This window comes from Manis pentadactyla, chromosome 4 (assembly GCF_030020395.1).
Source record: "Manis pentadactyla isolate mManPen7 chromosome 4, mManPen7.hap1, whole genome shotgun sequence".
NCBI classification, from domain to species: domain Eukaryota; kingdom Metazoa; phylum Chordata; class Mammalia; order Pholidota; family Manidae; genus Manis; species Manis pentadactyla.
The window spans coordinates 111,055,137-111,071,280 of NC_080022.1; the positions used below are offsets into that span (position 1 = coordinate 111,055,137).

At 47.1% G+C, this 16,144-nt stretch overlaps 2 protein-coding genes across 4 annotated transcripts in view; both read left to right on the forward strand.

Moving 5' to 3' along the window:
• VPS45 (vacuolar protein sorting 45 homolog) overlaps positions 1–2,710 on the forward strand; it is a 116,857-nt gene extending 114,147 nt beyond the window's left edge. The window contains exon 15 of one of the 2 annotated variants that reach the window (XM_036905328.2): positions 2,067–2,710. In XM_036905328.2, coding sequence (XP_036761223.1) covers positions 2,067–2,175 — 109 coding nt within the window. In that variant the 3' untranslated portion in view covers positions 2,176–2,710. The remainder of the gene's footprint in view (positions 1–2,066) is intronic. The other variant, XM_036905329.2, reaches the window with a different exon arrangement.
• A 4,074-nt stretch (positions 2,711–6,784) lies between these two features.
• PLEKHO1 (pleckstrin homology domain containing O1) lies at positions 6,785–15,881 on the forward strand. 2 transcript variants are annotated; one of them, XM_036905331.2, is made up of 6 exons: positions 6,785–7,286; positions 7,930–8,076; positions 12,452–12,592; positions 13,315–13,419; positions 13,803–13,904; positions 15,058–15,881. In XM_036905331.2, exons 1-6 carry the CDS (start codon positions 7,257–7,259, stop codon positions 15,760–15,762), a joined length of 1,230 nt encoding a protein of 409 aa, XP_036761226.2. In that variant the 5' UTR covers positions 6,785–7,256; the 3' UTR covers positions 15,763–15,881. The 2 variants fall into 2 exon arrangements, with proteins under 2 accessions (XP_036761226.2, XP_036761227.2); XM_036905332.2 differs by lacking the exons at positions 6,785–7,286; positions 7,930–8,076 and having other exon boundaries at positions 12,454–12,592; positions 13,264–13,419.
• The last annotated feature ends 263 nt before the right edge of the window (positions 15,882–16,144 follow it).

The window sequence follows — 16,144 nt, forward strand, 5'->3', positions numbered from 1 at the left end:
GAATTGAACTGAGCTGAATTGAATGGGATTACAGTACCTAGGAGAAGGGGATTTTTGAGTTTGCTTTTTAAGTGAGACTGATTTAAAACAAAACTAAAAAAGAAAAATCATTCTTTTGTTCTTGTTTTTAAACACAGCCTAAATTTGGGGTACAGATACCAACATGTTCATCGTCCATAATTTCTAAAGCACTCTGCAGTGACTCATCAAAGTCCCTAAATAGATACTTTTTAAAAACTCACAATGGCCCTAGGAAACAAAATTAGACTTGGCAAATATAGTGTTTTCTCCTTGCAGTCAAGCATGTGGGGTCTTGCTGATATACAGAGGATCTTTTAAATATAATTTCAGGAAAGCTACTCTTTCCTTTCATTTGCACATGTAGCAGAATCTGAAGTGAAGGAAAGATCACCTGATAAATTCCTACAGGGTTTCACAGCCCATTTGTTTCATTCTTACTAAAAGTCACTAATCAAAGATTTGTTGGGTTATCCTTCCAAAGAGCAATGCTATCTCCTTTCCTGACACTTGTTTGACCTCCAATTGTCTCCAGACAGAGGTGCCTATATATTAGTAGAAGAATCAATGAATTTAGCTTCTACTAGTTTCCCTCCATACCATTTTTACCATTTTTTTCTTTTACAATGGCATTTGGAATTTAAATTCTCTAAGCCCAGACTTCCAGGTCTAAAAGTGCAAAACAATGGTAATGATACGGTGCCTGGTCATTCCTCCAACCTGCTGTCTGCTACACATTTGTCTCCTAAGAATCCAGCATACTTACAAACACTGCCAAAAAAATTCCTATGTTATAGAGAAGGTTCTCTTGCCAATGGGTAGCTATTTTTATTTAACTTGTTTATTCAGTGTACCTTTATCAGGCACCTACTAGATGTCAGCCTCTGCGCTAAGCCCTGGAGATATAAACTGAGTAAGTTTTAGACCCACCCTAAGGAGCTCAGTCTATTTTGGCAGCAATAATATGTAGAGGACCTAGCTAATAATAATACAGGGCTAAAGCAGCACTAGGACAAAGTGAGAATTGTGATGGGAGTGATTAGTTCAGCATGGAGGAGTTTGGGAAAGCTTCACAGAAAAGGTGACTTAATCTGCAGCCTTAGTGGACAAAAAGGATTTCATCATACAGAGAAGGGTAGTCTATCATTTCAGACGTAGGACATAATAAGAGCAACAGCACAAAGTGTGAAAGCTCATGACATGTTTAGAGAACAGGGAGTAGATGGGCATGGATGGCACACAGGCTGTGTGGTGGGAGAGGGAGTCAGACAAATGAGAGGCGGTGTTGTGTGGTGCTGAAAGCACAGACTCCAGAGTCTGGGTCTGAATCCCAGCCAAGCCACTTACTAGCTGTTGTGCCCTTGGCAGGTCACTTAACCTCTCTGTAGCTGGGCTTCCTCATTTTCTAATGAGGGTAACAGTATCAATTTCATACACACACACACGTACACATGGCTTAAAACAGTTCTCAGAACAAAATAAATACATTTTAGTTATTACTAGGCTATATTATGAAGAGCCTTGAATTTCAATCTGTACATTACTCTGTAAGCAGAAGAAAGGCTTTAAAGCAGAAGAAGGGAGAGTGTGCAATAGAATATAATCTATATTTTAGAAAATTAACTTTGGTGCCACTTTGGAAAGTAGATTGGAAAAGGAAAAGACTAGAGGCATAATACAAGTTCTGAGGCAGTTTCAAGGATGTAGATAAGAGGTTCTGATATAACATAGTTTTACGTTAATATAGTAGCCCTGCCCTGAAAACTTCTGGGTTCCTAACTAGAAATTTCACATTTGAAGTATTAGTCTTAACAGATCTTACAAGTCTAATGCTAAAAAACAGAACCCTGGAGAAGAGCTCAAAAGGGGCTGTCCTTCTAGTCTGGATGTTTTAGTGTTCAACTGATGCTTCTATTCTGCACCCAAATATCAGACTAGTACTTGTGGCACACTGTTACTATTCATGGTACCTTTTCATCTACTTAAATGTCATGAGCAAGGTATTCTACTTTTTGGAGATGCTCTTTTTTTCCTTTACGTAACCTCAGATCTACTGCTCAGTTTCCTAGAGGAAGTTCTGGCTTCTGGACTACACAGCCAAAGCAAGGAGAGCTCTCAAGTTACCTCGAGGTCAGCAAGCAGAAGATGAAATGGTGATGGAGAGGTGAGGAGAACCGTGCAGCTTTTCCTCTGGCCTCACCACAGGCTTTGCCCAGTACCCTGCAGTGTTGGAGAAGAGCCTGGGGTTTTATGTTTGTTTTACAGCCCACCTCCAAGTAGCCTGCTCATTCCTGAGCTGTTGGTACAAACACCAAGACACCCAGTGATGAGTTGAGAATAAGTCTGAGCCTATGCCAACGCACTTTTCCCACCGCTTCCTTGTCGAATAAATAACTGTATCCCTTGTACTTGCAGTACAGTCCACTGCAGGTTCTGGTGATTTGTTGGCATCTTCCTTGAGAAAAGGGTTATCAGAGCTTAAAGGAGTTTTAAAAAGTAATCATTTGATGCACATGCTACACACTCTCTGTTCTCTTGACCCTTTTTACTTTTTTATTAACCACATCCCTGCACAACTCATTTCTGAAAACTCATCATGTTTCTGTAGGTTGGTCCCTACACTGCAGTTCTCTGTGGCACTGAGAAACCACGTGTGACTACAATAAAAATGCATTTTGTGAAAAGATACAAATGATTTGTTTTTGTTTCTTTGGGGGTCAATAATTATTTATGGAAATTCATGAAATTGAGGCATGAGGGGGCTTTACACCCAACATAAGGAAGGCATTGCGTCCACCCAAAGGATATTTAAAGTATGTTAAGGCAGATAATAAATTCTGATGTCAATTTCACTTCTCTTGAAAGCAGTGGAAAGTGAAGATGTCATTAATGCCAGGAAATGATTGGCATCCTCAAACCATAGCAAAAACACCATAGCACAGTGCCTCCCTGTTCTAAGCCCTTTATATCTATATAGATAGATATAAATATATTTTTTAAATATCTTTTATGTTGATAAAAAAAGATAGCCTAGGCTCAAATCAACGTTACCGTTTTCTGGCTTTTGGGAATGTTATTTAGTCTCTGTGGCTCAGTTTCCTCATTTATAAAATGAGAGTAATAAAGTACCTTCCTCATTGGAGTGTAGGGATTAAGTGAGATAATACAGATAAAACACTTGGAACATTGTAAACACTCAATGGAATTTGATGAATAATAGTAAATAAGACTGATTCTTGTAAGTTGGGGATACAAAATCATTACACAAAATGATTGGATTGCTGTCAACCCTCCCACTTTTCTAATCCACAGCTCAAGAAGAGCAAAAAGCTAAAGGTCATTCTCTCCATTCCCTTTTCCCCATTCCTCTCAACTCTCAGTCATTGCTTCTTTACCTTATGCTCATGTGAAGCCCTAAGGCTTTTGTCCATATTATAGCTAAGAGCTAAGATCTAAGTTCCATGCCTTGGTGGGGAGGAAGGTGGAGTCCCTCGAGGTATATCTTTTTTAATTCATTTGTTTATAATAAAAAAGTGTGACAGCCTTCAGCCCTCATTTAGAGAGACTATTTTAGATGCAGCATTTTACAAGTTCTGTAGTCTTTTCAAATAAAAAGAACCCTCCTACAAGCAGGATTACCTGTCTTCCCTTACTCTTGGTAAGATAACTCTTTGAACTAAGAATAAGAACAGAGACTTTTCATGTATCATTCTCCTCATTACTCACTTGCATTGTGCCTGCTCAAATAACAGCATCAAGAAGTCTGAGAAATGAGCCTTACGCTCAGGATGTTTGATGCCAGAAGTTGTCATTTCTTTATTAAGGATCAGACGTGTATTTTTATTTAAGATTTACAGGGCTGATTACATTATTACTGGCCCTTTATTTTTCCCTGTAAAAACATCACTTTAATTAAAGTTTCATATGCTTTAAATGACTGCTCTTCTACAGATTGAAATGCCCCATTTACTCCACAAAAGCCAAGATACCTGTTTTTAGCTGCACAAATGTCTGAATAACAGTTCCTGCCTAGTGAACTTGCAGGCAGCAATTCACAAGTCCTTATCTCTGATAGCTCCCTTCTTTCTCCCTTTAGTGAAGTTACTTACAAAACAGTCAACTGAAGAATAAAGCTGCTGGCAGTTGTCTTATCCAGGCGATACAGTTAGGGAGGTAACCCCATCAAAAGTCCTCCCAGGATTTTATCTCCACCCAGGAGAAAATTTGGCTTGAGTTATTTTTGTGGTGTGTGTGTGTATAGCATCAAGCTCACTGAAGGAAAGTGCTATGAAATGAAAAAAGGAACCTGTAAGTTCTTACTCAGATTTCTCACTTAAGAATTGGTCTTTGGAAACAGTATCAATTCATACATTCCAATTCAGGTGCCATGAGATTCACCTGGTGAGAATGAAGTTAGCTTAAAGGACAAGGCAGTGGACATAATTTTATCATTTTAACTATTAGCAGAATCCAATTAATTTGCTGGCATCTGGTCAGCAGATGGGAATCCTCCATAGACTCATATAGAGTCTTTCCCAGTGTCATTTCTCAAAATAATGACGCAAAAACATTTTTGAATAAACATGCAATTGAATTTTTAAAAAAAGGCAGGGGAAGAGTATGGCATATGGTAGGAGGTGTGAGTAATAGGACAAAGGGAGACAAAGTGAGGGAAGGTAGGGGCAGGATGATAAGAGGAGGCAATGCAGGTTGAAAGAGAAGAAGAAGAAAAAAAAGGAGCTTTATGTAATATCTTAAGGAGCAAATAGGGAAGGTTCTCCAGCCCACATACATCTGTTCTGGAATCTGAAAATTCCTTTGGAGGGTTTGATTGTTTAGCAGTCCCTCTGCCTGATGTTCCACAGAGCTCCAGCCCCTGCTGGATGCAGCACACAAGGGCCCCAGTCCTTGCATATAGAAAACATTCAAATATTTATTGACTAAAAGGAGAGGAAAGGATGAGATGGGGCAAGTCATAAATCAATTTTTCCCATCAACTGGAATCTGAACTACAAATCCAGACCATGCCCATCTGCCTGGCCAGCAAGTCCTCAAAAAGTCACGCAGGCATGTTCCTGCATTGATGTGTGAACATCCATCCTGTCTACCAGACCCAAGGGAAGAACTCAATGCCCAGGTGACATCCTGAGTGGGGAGACCTCTGGTGGTGTCTCCTGTACCATTTGTACACTGGGGCATTCTGTTTCCTCACAGAGATCTGGAGTTTCTCATTCTTTTTAAATCACTTTTTAAACACGGTGGGAAATAAGGATAGTGAGTACAGGAGATGTTAGTGAACAGTAGACAAATTGGATAACTTGGATTCTAATCCATTTAGCCAGTAACTTGCTGTGTAAACTTGGGCTAGTTGGTTGATTTGCCATGCCATTCCCTCCTTTTCCAAGTGGGAATAATAATATTTATGCTGTATACCGCACAAGGTAGAACTAAAGATTTAAAGAAATGACATATAAGAACATTTTAAAAGGATAAATTTCTGTATCAGTCTGAACTATAGGTATTAGTATGGTAAATGAAAAGAGGTTAAGAAAATATTATTGGATTAGAAGGGAGAGAGGGCTGGGAAAACAGAGACCCCCTCCTTCACTTGACAGGTACCAGAAAAAGCCAAGACAACTCCCATCTTCAGACTCCAAATGTGGCCAACACTTTCTTTAATCTTGAGACATCTCCAGAAAAAGGGTTTTTCCTTTTTCCTGCTCCTCTTTGCAGGGGTTTTTATTCATTTTTGTGATTATCGCATGCTCCCTTACATCAGGCAATATGTTTGTTAGCTTATTATTATTCAATCATCAGCCCTGGAGGGCAATTAAGGACTTTCACAAGTCGTCTCATACATTCCCCTAACTTTCTGGTTGATGGAATTGGCAGTTTCTCTCTCACCATTTAGTATGTGGAGGAACTGAGGCCTAAAGAAATTCAGTAACTTGACCAAAGGCCAAAGACTAGTAATGAAACCAGTACCCAAACCTAGGTTTCCTGACTCCCCCCTTTTCCATTAAATAGGTATGGGGGGCAGGGGGAATGAAGTTACTAAAATGTTGGTCTGCAAGCTCTGAGGCATCAGAAGAGGTTCCCCAGTCAGGGGCATTGTCTGGACATTGAGCCCTTCCCTCCACTGGTCTCGAATACGGTAGACAGGGTGGGATGTTTACAAGTCAGTGCAGCAGGAGGAGATACCCTGGCGGTAGGTAGTTTCAGCCTTACCTGGAAGTTATATTTAAAGCCACTCAGTGAAATGGATCTTGGCTTTGGAGACAAGAGGACTCTATTCCTGCCAGGACTTTGTGTGTGTCTGCATCTCCCTCAGCCACTCTGAGTCACACTCCTCTCTGTGCAATGGGGATCATAGTATCCTCCTCATACATAAATGTTAGTCTCCTGCGGCTTAAATTAGGCCTGAGGCTTTGTCATCTGGAGGAAATGTGTACTAACTTCTCTCCCACTGCGCCCCAGCACTCATCAATACCCTCGGAAGCATAAAACTTTTCGCCAATCCTTGACCTGCCCACGCCATTCCCTCTACCACCTAGAGAGTGTGAATTCCAGACGCCTGCTCTAGTAACGTGCCCTCGCAGCTCCCCTCTTGTTTTGGTTGTGGGTCTGGGAGGAAGATGATCTCGGTCCAGGTTATATCCAGTCTCCATAAATCTGTCTACTGCTCCTCCCCCTGCCTCGGCCGTCTCCCGGTCAGGCCCGGGCGGCCCCACCCCTCGCGCCGGCTCTCGGGCTGAGCCTGGGGCTCTCTGCCGCTCTTAGAAGCCGCTCCCCAGCTGGGATCAGGTCTGTCTTCTTCGCCCTCAGCGAGTCGGAAACAAAGGAGGTGGAGGGGGCGCGCACTCTCTGCGGCTCCGCGATTCGCCCTTTATTCTGAACTCGCAACGTCAGCTGGCCGGCGGACGGAGCCGCGGGGCGCCGGCCGGGCCGCCCAGAGCGCGGCGGGCCGAGGGAGAGGCCGCCGGGGCGCCGGGATGGAGGGCGCCGAGGGGCTGGGAGCGGGCGGGCGTGTGTGCGAGGGTGAGGGAGGCCGGCCTCTAGTGTAACCGGAGCTACAAAGGAGGGGAGCGCCGGGGAGAGGGAGGGCGGAGCGGCGGCGGCGGCGGCGGCGGGGGCTTCTCCGCCACCCTCCCCCTGGGCAGGCGCCCCTCCGAGCGGCCTCGGCGCCCGACGCGGGGCCGCCCCCGGCGCCTTCCCCAGCGCCCGCGCGCCCACCCGGAATGATGAAGAAGAACAATTCCACCAAGAGGGTGAGTGCGCCCGCCGGCGCCCGCCGCTGACTCTGAGCTCGGGGGACCCCGGCCCCGTCGGGGCTGCGAGCGGCCGGGCCGGACGCCCTGCGCGAGTCCCCGCCCGGCCCGGCCGCGGGTCCCCCGGCCCTCGACCCCGGCCGCTCGCCCGGCCCGGCCCCAGGACTGGCAGCGCTGGGGCTTTTGTTTGTTTACCTGGGTTGGGGGCTTTCACTTGGCTTACTTTCTGCCCTCGCCCCAGCCTCCCCGTCCCCTGGGCCAGCGGCAACCGTTTGCGTCGCGCTCCGCAGTGGCGAAAAGACAATGAGAAATAAAATAAAACGCCGTTAATCCCGGCGCTGCGAGGAGAGGCTGGGGGAGGAGAAGGGAGCCGGTGGAAAGCCGAAGGCCACCTCTCCGCCCAGCCGGGCCCTGACCCCTTCCTTTCGCTGTTTCAGTTGTTTATTTGGGAGAAGGGGGAGGGGAGCGATGGAGCAGAGAGTTCCTCCGAGTGGAAACCTTTCGGAAGTGGGGGACGGACGCTGGGCCCCTGACTCCGGCCTTCGGTGGGGCGGTCACAGGGAAGCTGGGGTGAGGGACGCAGTGGAGAGAAGGAACAAGCTTAAGCACCTGACCCCACGGCTCTTATCTTGCTCCGGGGCAGGGGCCTCAGGATGGAAATCACCAGTGCGCACCTCCTGAGAAGGTCGGCTGGGTCCGGAAATTCTGCGGGAAAGGCATTTTCAGGGAGATTTGGAAAAACCGCTATGTGGTGCTGAAAGGGGATCAGCTCTACATCTCTGAAAAGGAGGTAGGTGACCTTTGCCTCTATCCCTAGTTTCTCATTTTCCCCACTGTCTTGTCTCACCGCCCACCTCCCCCCTCTCACCCCAAATTTTGTTCCAAACGCAAGTTCAGCAGTCCGGTTGGTATCTGCCTCCATCCCATCTGCAAAGAAAGGTCACCCTTTAGCGAGGAGACCTGAGTCAGAAGTTAAGTGTGCACCTTATGTAAAAAGATTTTTCTTAGCAATTACCTATCTGACAACAATAACTCCTTCCAAAGATGAAGGTGTCCCAAAAGTTCTCAGCTGGCCCCTGCTGCCCCGAACTTTATTTTGGCCCCTAGCTAAACATGGGATTTTTTGTTCTTTGCTACTGCTGCTGAAAAACGCTGCTCAGCTTATTCTCTACCCCTTCCTGTCTCCCCGCTCCAACCCAGCTAGTCTCTGCTTTCCTGTCTCTAGCAGGGGCATACGCAGGCCGCATCAGCAGCGCAGCTGCCCTGAATCACAGAAAACACACAGCCCAGGGTCAGTCTCTTCTGACCTCAGAGTATTTATGAGTGGCAGACACTTATTTCTGTTGCAGCCAATGTCCCTAACCAGTACACACCCTGTTCCTCACTCCAAATCCGCTTAAAAAAAAAAAAAAAAAGCTGTAGCAAGGAACTCATTCTCTACCATCTTCCTGCCCACCCCACCCCCATTTGTATCAGAAGGGAGAAAAATGGGGTTATGAAACCTTGAACACCTCTGGATAGCTTTGGCTCTGTAGCTAAAATGGAAACCACAGTCCACCTTAGTTCAGAACCTGAGCCAAGATCACTGAATCCGGACCCTTCTCCCTTTTATCTTCTAATTTTTGATATAATACTATGTAGTAATACTGAGAAACTGAAATGACCCCTGCATGGGCTAAAAGTCATTCTAGTCCCCACCTCTTCAACTATGTCAGCACAGTGTAGGAAGCTGCCCTGTGTTCCCCTGGTACAGTGGCCCTTCTGCCTCCCCCTCTCCCCCCCCACCCCCACCCCCCGTTCCATGTTCCCTCCCCTGTGGCTAACTGGGAAGTCCACCCTGAGGTCTAACCTCTTCTGCTTTCAGCAGTAGACTATATTTAGGTAAATAAATCCTTTTATGGTATTGAAACAGACACACACACAGTCCTAGAGAAAGTGTTCATCCAAACAGAACATCTACTGAGGCAGCTGGGGAAGAATTAAGCCTTGCCAGGGCCAAAGAGAGCCCTTCTCAGGGTGCCTAAACCTTGCTGTTTATACTAAGCTGGGGACTTGGTGTTGGAGATGAGAGAACACTTTGACAGGAGGATATCTTTTTAAGGGTCATCTCTACCCAATCTGGAGTCCAACAGAGGGTTTTTTCACAATTTGCTGGCTTTCCAGTTGTTTTTTTAATAAATAAGTAAACAAGTGTCAAAGTTTATCTCCTGTCTTCCCCAAACTTCATAATTGCAGGAAACTAGTGAGCAATGAGGGAGAACTTCCCACCCGTCAAAGAGGAAACATGAGAACAGTGAAAGGGGAGAAAAAAAACAAGACATTTTTATCTTCTTTGTATTTGTCCAAAGAACAGAGTATGGGGACAGAAGAGAATGGTTGATCCTTGTTTATGGAAGGAGGGGTACAGAGATAGGGGAAAGGATGGAGTGACCTCAGCCTAGGATGTCTGGTGTCCTATGAGTCAAGAGCATCTGACTGGTCATGGGGCCAACTGCCCCCTGCTGAGAAGACAGAGGAAAAGAGGGAACAAATCTATTGATGTTACTCTTCTTTGGAGCCAGTTTCCATGCTACAGTAGGCCCGGGTTAAAGGGTAAACTGGTAGACGGAAGGCTGTAGGCTTTATTCCATCTACTTCTCAAAAGCTCCACAGCCAAAAGATTCAAGATTTTTAAAAAATGCATCATACAATATTTGTAATTTGTGTGTTAATGCCAGAAAACTAACCTTCTCCCCTAGAATTTGCAAATGTCTTTTGTTACTTCCCCTCATAAAGGCAGTCTCCCACAACTGCATCCATCAAAGAAATCCTCCTGTATTTGTTGCTAATGATTATTTTCCTCATTCTTAAAGAGCACCTTTTGATCATGGGGCTGATGTGTAGGAACAGGGCTAAACCTTGGGAAAACCTCATGGTAGAGGACATGGAGTTCAGAACACCTTTTTTGGCAAGCATAGGAAAATCCCTTTCTGTGGGCCAAGCACAAGGAGTCAGAGGAAAGGAAAGGTTAACTTTGGTAGACAGGGAATTTAAATGAGACTTGGGAATAGGTAGAGGGAAAAAACAATACAGTGGAGAACAAGGGTCTTGGAGTTATGCATCTTCCCTGGGAACTGGAATACACTTGTTCTGCTGCTTGCCTCACCCCATCTCCTAGCCCTCCCCTACCCAGGGCTAACCTCTGTCAATGTCTCCTGCTCTCTAGAGCTCCTTATCAGCTGAGTCCAAGCCAGAATGCCCTCCTCCCTTCCCTTCCCTCCCCCTAAGGAAAACAGAACAAGTTAACTCTCTTCCCCTGGCTGTACACACACACACACAGCACTTTCCTTTCCAAGATTCCTGGCCTCTGCTGATAGTCTCGACTCTAAGGAAGGAGGGGCAGTGGAGGAGTGATGCCTCACCCTGCATCCCTGCCCCATGTTTCTGGGAATTGTTCTTGGATGCCCCTTCCTAGCATCTTGTCCACATCCAACCCACAACCCTTCAATGCTTCTGGTCCCTTCCCAGCCCAAAGCCAGGGGGCCCTGGAAAGAGGAGAGCCCCAGAGGAGCCTCTTTCTGGCTGAAGCCACCAGAGGCACCTGTGTGAGCAACCATTCACCTGACGGGGGCTATGTGATGGCCCTCGCCATCTGTGTCCGCCCATGGGTGCAGCAGTAAGGCAGAAGGCTAGGCAGACACAAGCCAGGGCTGGGCTGGGGAATGGAAGAGAGAACCACTTCCCCGCTGCAAGGCTGATGAGATGAAGTCACATCCACACACACAGTTCCTAATTCAGAGCTTGGGAAGTGAATACTCTGGTGAAATAATTGCAGTCAGGAAGGGTGGATATCTTCTAAGGAAGATACAAGGCTACCTTTATCTGTTTACTTAATTTTAACAAGATAAGTGTCTGTGGTTTCCATCACTCATACCAGGAAAACGTGACCAGCTCACTCCCAGGGTCTTACAGTCCCGGCTCAAGTAGTTGAGGGTAAAGGAGCTTTCTAATCCCAGGCTCTGCCTGGGCCAGCAGCCAGCTCCCCTCTGTTCCTGCAAGCCAAAAACGATCCATAAACCACAGCTTCAGAGTACCAGGGCTACGGGAAACACCAGAGGGGAGAAGAGGAAAACACTGAGAAGCTTATAATGGGCCTGGGAAGAAATGTTAGTGGAATTCACTTAATGGCCCTCAGCAAAGGCTGATCAGGGTGGGAGGGTGTAGACAGAATTTTGGTCTCTGAGTAGACATTCAGCCAGAGAGTTAAGAGCCAAGTGCTGGATAAAGCTACTAAGGGTAGAACCAGGGTACAAGATGGATGTTACAAGCAGGAAGGTCTAAGTTCTAGACACAAGGAAGAAGGTCCCAGCAGTAAGGGCCTTAGGCTCTCAAACTGGATTCATGAAAAGAGGTCCACTTTTTTTTCCAAGTCTGCAGTTTAGTCCTCTGGGGAGTGTTAAGTGCATCTTCTCCAAGAGAGAGAGGGATGATTTAAATGGCTTTCCAAGCCCACAGGATCTAGGCTGGGTTGTCACAGTACCTCGGCAGGAGGAAGGAAGGGCAGGAACTACACATGTATGTTCAGCTTGTCTGCAAAAACTCAACAAACTGAGCCCAGGGGACTATGGATTCTATGGCACGGCACTCTTGAGCCTGCTGAGGCAGTTGACTGTGTAATAGTGTATACTCCAGAAGGGAGCCAGGTCAGGTAGGGAAAGGACAACACAAACACAGACGTGGGAGGCCAGAGGCAGCCCTTCACTGCCTCCATACAGCCACTGGTGTTGGCCCTGCCTTTATTTCCTTCCTCTGGACACTCAAGGGCCATCCAGTCTTGCTTTCTTAAGGATTAACCTCTTAGCCTTGTAAGCTGTGACTTTTGAAGGACAAAGTAGGGGGTCATGGTGAAGAGAATCATGCTGGGGCTCTGGAAACTAGCTGTTGATGAGACTTGTGATGTGGCGTTAAACAGAAACCCACTGAAGGGGTCAGAATCTGGAGGCTGCCCCAGTGCTGTCCCCCACTGTCAGGCCTTTGTGGACCTTGGGTAGGATAGCCCTTTCCTGTCCTGTCAACCCTGATTTCTCCTTGGGTTCTTCTGGTTCCCAAGACTGCTCTAAGCCAGTAGTCTGGGGGAAGGGACTAAGTAATTTATCTTCATCACCTCACCTCCAACCTTCCCCTAGGTAAAAGATGAGAAAAATAGCCAAGAGGTGTTTGACCTGAGTGACTATGAGAAGTGTGAAGAGCTCCGGAAATCCAAGAGCAGGAGCAAGAAAAATCATAGCAAGTTCACTCTTGCCCACTCCAAACAGCCTGGTAACACGGTATGTTTCTCCCACCACCTGGGCCACTGGGATACTCACCCAGTCAGGGGGTTTCAAGGGCAAAGAAGAACACCTTCCCCCTCAGGTTCTCCATCTTAGCTCTGTGGCTCACAGGACCTGACTTGCTCTCCTGCTAGCCACCTGCTTTTATTACTTAACCTGAGAATGTTGTGGCCATTTCCTTCCCTCCAGGCAAGCCAGCCTTTAAACTGTCCAGACACAAAGATCATCTCTCTATCTATCCATCTATCTCCCTCTTTCTCCCTCCCTTCCTCTCCCTCTCTCTCACACACACACATTTGCACATCTATTGGGAAAAAAATCACTTTTTCCAGTACCCTGATAGGTGGCTGAAGCTCTGAATCTAATTCCTGTTATCTGAGGGAACCCAGGGAAGCCATTCCTGTATCACATTCTATTTCTTCATACATTTAAAGATCTTTATTTTAGCACCTGTCCTTTACCAAACCTCCTCTAGTTATCTCCAGTACCATATTAATATCCAGTACTCTTCTTCCTTGGTCATTTCTAAAACAATCTCCAAGTGATGGCATTTTGCAGGAATAGAGGCTGGTTTCCTTAAGTTATGGGTGAGTCTGGAAGCAGAATCTCTCCTTCCAGGAGCTGGGTCTAAGCATGAGATGATAATTTCTTATTTCTTCACTGTCAAGGTGAGGCGCCAACTCTAAAACCCTGGCTGAAACAAGAATCTTCCCTCACAGGCTCCCAACCTCATCTTCCTGGCAGTGAGTCCAGAAGAGAAGGAATCATGGATCAATGCCCTCAACTCCGCTATCACTCGAGCCAAGAACCGCATCTTGGATGAGGTTAGGGGGCTCACTGTGGGGAGAGGGACTCTCTGCAGAGGGAATGGCTATGACTCACTAATGAGCAAAGTTTATTGTGTGGGCCCCATTGACTTGCTCCCCCCATCAGTTTTACTTCTTTATTTCCCTTTTGAAAACCCTGTTCTCCTACCATCTTTCTAAATATTTCCTGCTAACTCCTCTTTCCTTGCTTCGTCATCCATGGGCCAGCCTTGGCCAGCTTAAGGAGCTCCTTCATGCCCAGTAAGTCCCTTGCCCTTGGACTTTCTCAGAAGCAGTTAGTGGCTGGGTCAGTCTCCCAGCCCACACATGTTCAGGCCTCAGGGAATGCTGGGCTGGGGCAGAGTCTGAGAGCACCTGTGACTCCCAATGCGTCTCCTCAGGTCACCGTTGAGGAAGACAGCTATCTTGCCCACCCAACTCGAGACAGAGCAAAAATCCAACACTCCCGCCGCCCCCCGACTCGGGGACACCTAATGGCTGTGGTATGTAAGACTCTAAGACAGTAAAAATTGCTAAAGGGCCAATTCCATGTCAGTGTGTCTCAGACAGGACTCTATCTCAGGCAGCCCACCAGAGGATTTGTGATACCAAGGTCTAAGGCTAGGAAAGTCCCTCCACCCTGTGCCCCTGCCTGCTTCCTCCACATCAAAAATATTTATTCAGCGCCAGCTATGAAGTCAAAAGTCCCTGCCCCCAATAAATATGTTATCCTTTGGGGGGAAATGAGATATACCACAAGGAAAGTGGAAAGCAGAAGAGTTGAGGACCGTACAGGGCACTAAAGCTGCTGACATGTGGTTGGCTCTCCTGCTGGGTAACAGCATGAAGTACCACAGGCATTTAGAGGAAGATGATCCCAGTGAACCCCTGTCACACGCAGAGTGTCGGTTTCTTTCATTTGTCCAAGCTCTAAGTCTGTACGGAGAGAGGCAATCAGGTATAGTAGAAAGAACGTAGGCCTTGAAATAGAACAGAACTGGATTGGAACCTAGCTTTGTAGTTTACTCTTCTCTGTGATTCCCTGAAGCTGCATGTCCCCAACTGTAAAGTGTGGCCACAATCATGCCTGCCTTGAAATGTTGCTGTGAGGAGTGGGTTGAAACAACATATGTGTCAATATATAATGACGTACTGAATCACTTTTTTTTTTTATTACAATATTCTAGAAATAGAACAAGTTTCATTTTAAGGCAAAGGTTTCTGAGTTCCAGTTAGCAGAAGGGGTTGAAGTGTGTGCCTTAGAGGATGCAGATGGAAAAGGACAGTTTCTGTGCTGTGTGGAGCATCCTGGTTGTGTCAGCCAAATTTGATGCTTCAAGTTCATAATAAGGAGGAAATAGGTGGTTTTTTCACCCATTTCAGGAAGCTCACAGTGAAACGGAGAGTATGAGAAAGAAGCTGGAGAAATTGCTTTAAATCACAGAAAAACAAAAGAAAGAAGTAAGTTCAAAGTACTACCAAAGGAATCAGAAATAGCATACAAAGTCAAAGTTGTCAGTAGTGGGAGGCGTCCCCTTCAGGGAAGGCATGTTGAGGAGGAAAGTGACCACGGCTCTCATCGCCCTTCCAGCTGTTACTCTTGAAATGCTCATGGATGACAGTTTACCCCCTTCATTCTGCTCTCTCCCTCTTCAGGCTTCAACCTCTACCTCGGATGGGATGCTGACCTTGGACCTGATCCAGGAGGAAGACCCTTCCCCAGAGGAGCCAACCTCTTGTGCTGAGAACTTCCGGGTCGACCTGGACAAGTCTGTGGCTCATCTGGCAGGCAGCCGGCAGAGGGCAGACTCAGACCGCATCCCGCCCTCCTCAGACCGGGCAAGTGGCCTGCCCCAACCGTGGGACAGACCAGACAAGGGGGCCACCTACACCCCCCAAGCACCCAAGAAGTTGACCCTCACAGAGAAAGGCCGCTGTGCCTCTTTGGAGGAGATCCTTTCTCTGCGGGACACTGCCACGGCCTTCACCCTCCCGCTGCGGACCCAGGAACCCCCAACCCTCATCCCACCTGCCCCAGGGCAGCTGTCCCGGATCCAGGACCTGGTGGCAAGGAAACTGGAGAAGACTCAGGAGCTGCTGGCGGAGGTCCAGGGCCTGGGAGATGGGAAGCGGAAAGCCAAGGACCCCTCTTGGTCTCCTCCTGATTGTGAGTCAGAGCAGCTGCTGCAGGAGACAGAGCGGCTGCTGGGAGAGGCGTCATCGAACTGGAGCCAGGCAAAGAGGGTGCTGCAGGAGGTCAGGGAGCTGAGGGACCTGTACAGGCAGATGGACCTGCAGAGCCCCAACAGCCACCTCAGACGGACCCCCCAGCATAGCCAGTACCGGAAGAGCCTGATGTGAAGGAAGGGGCTGGGGTCTGGAGCCTGGTGGGGTGCACAGACTCTTCATCTCCCAAGTGTTGCAGGATAAAGCTTTTTTATTTACCTTAGTCAAAAAAAGAAAACAAAAACACAGTCAAACTTGTTGCTCTTGCTGATGTCCAAGCCTCTTTTCCCAGCCTCCTTTCGTTCCTTTGCTCCTCTGAGACCTAAATTGCCTCAGTGGTGAGGAGGAGGTGACCTGATAGTAGTATTAAGATGCTTTCACCTGGATGAAGTGCAAGAAAGGGTACTAAAGGCACAATCTGACCGTCTTACACACACCACCCCTCTGAGACATAGTGGGGGAAGTTAGTGATGCTCCCATCGACATGTATAGGCTTCTAAGTCCAGAGGGGAGAGGG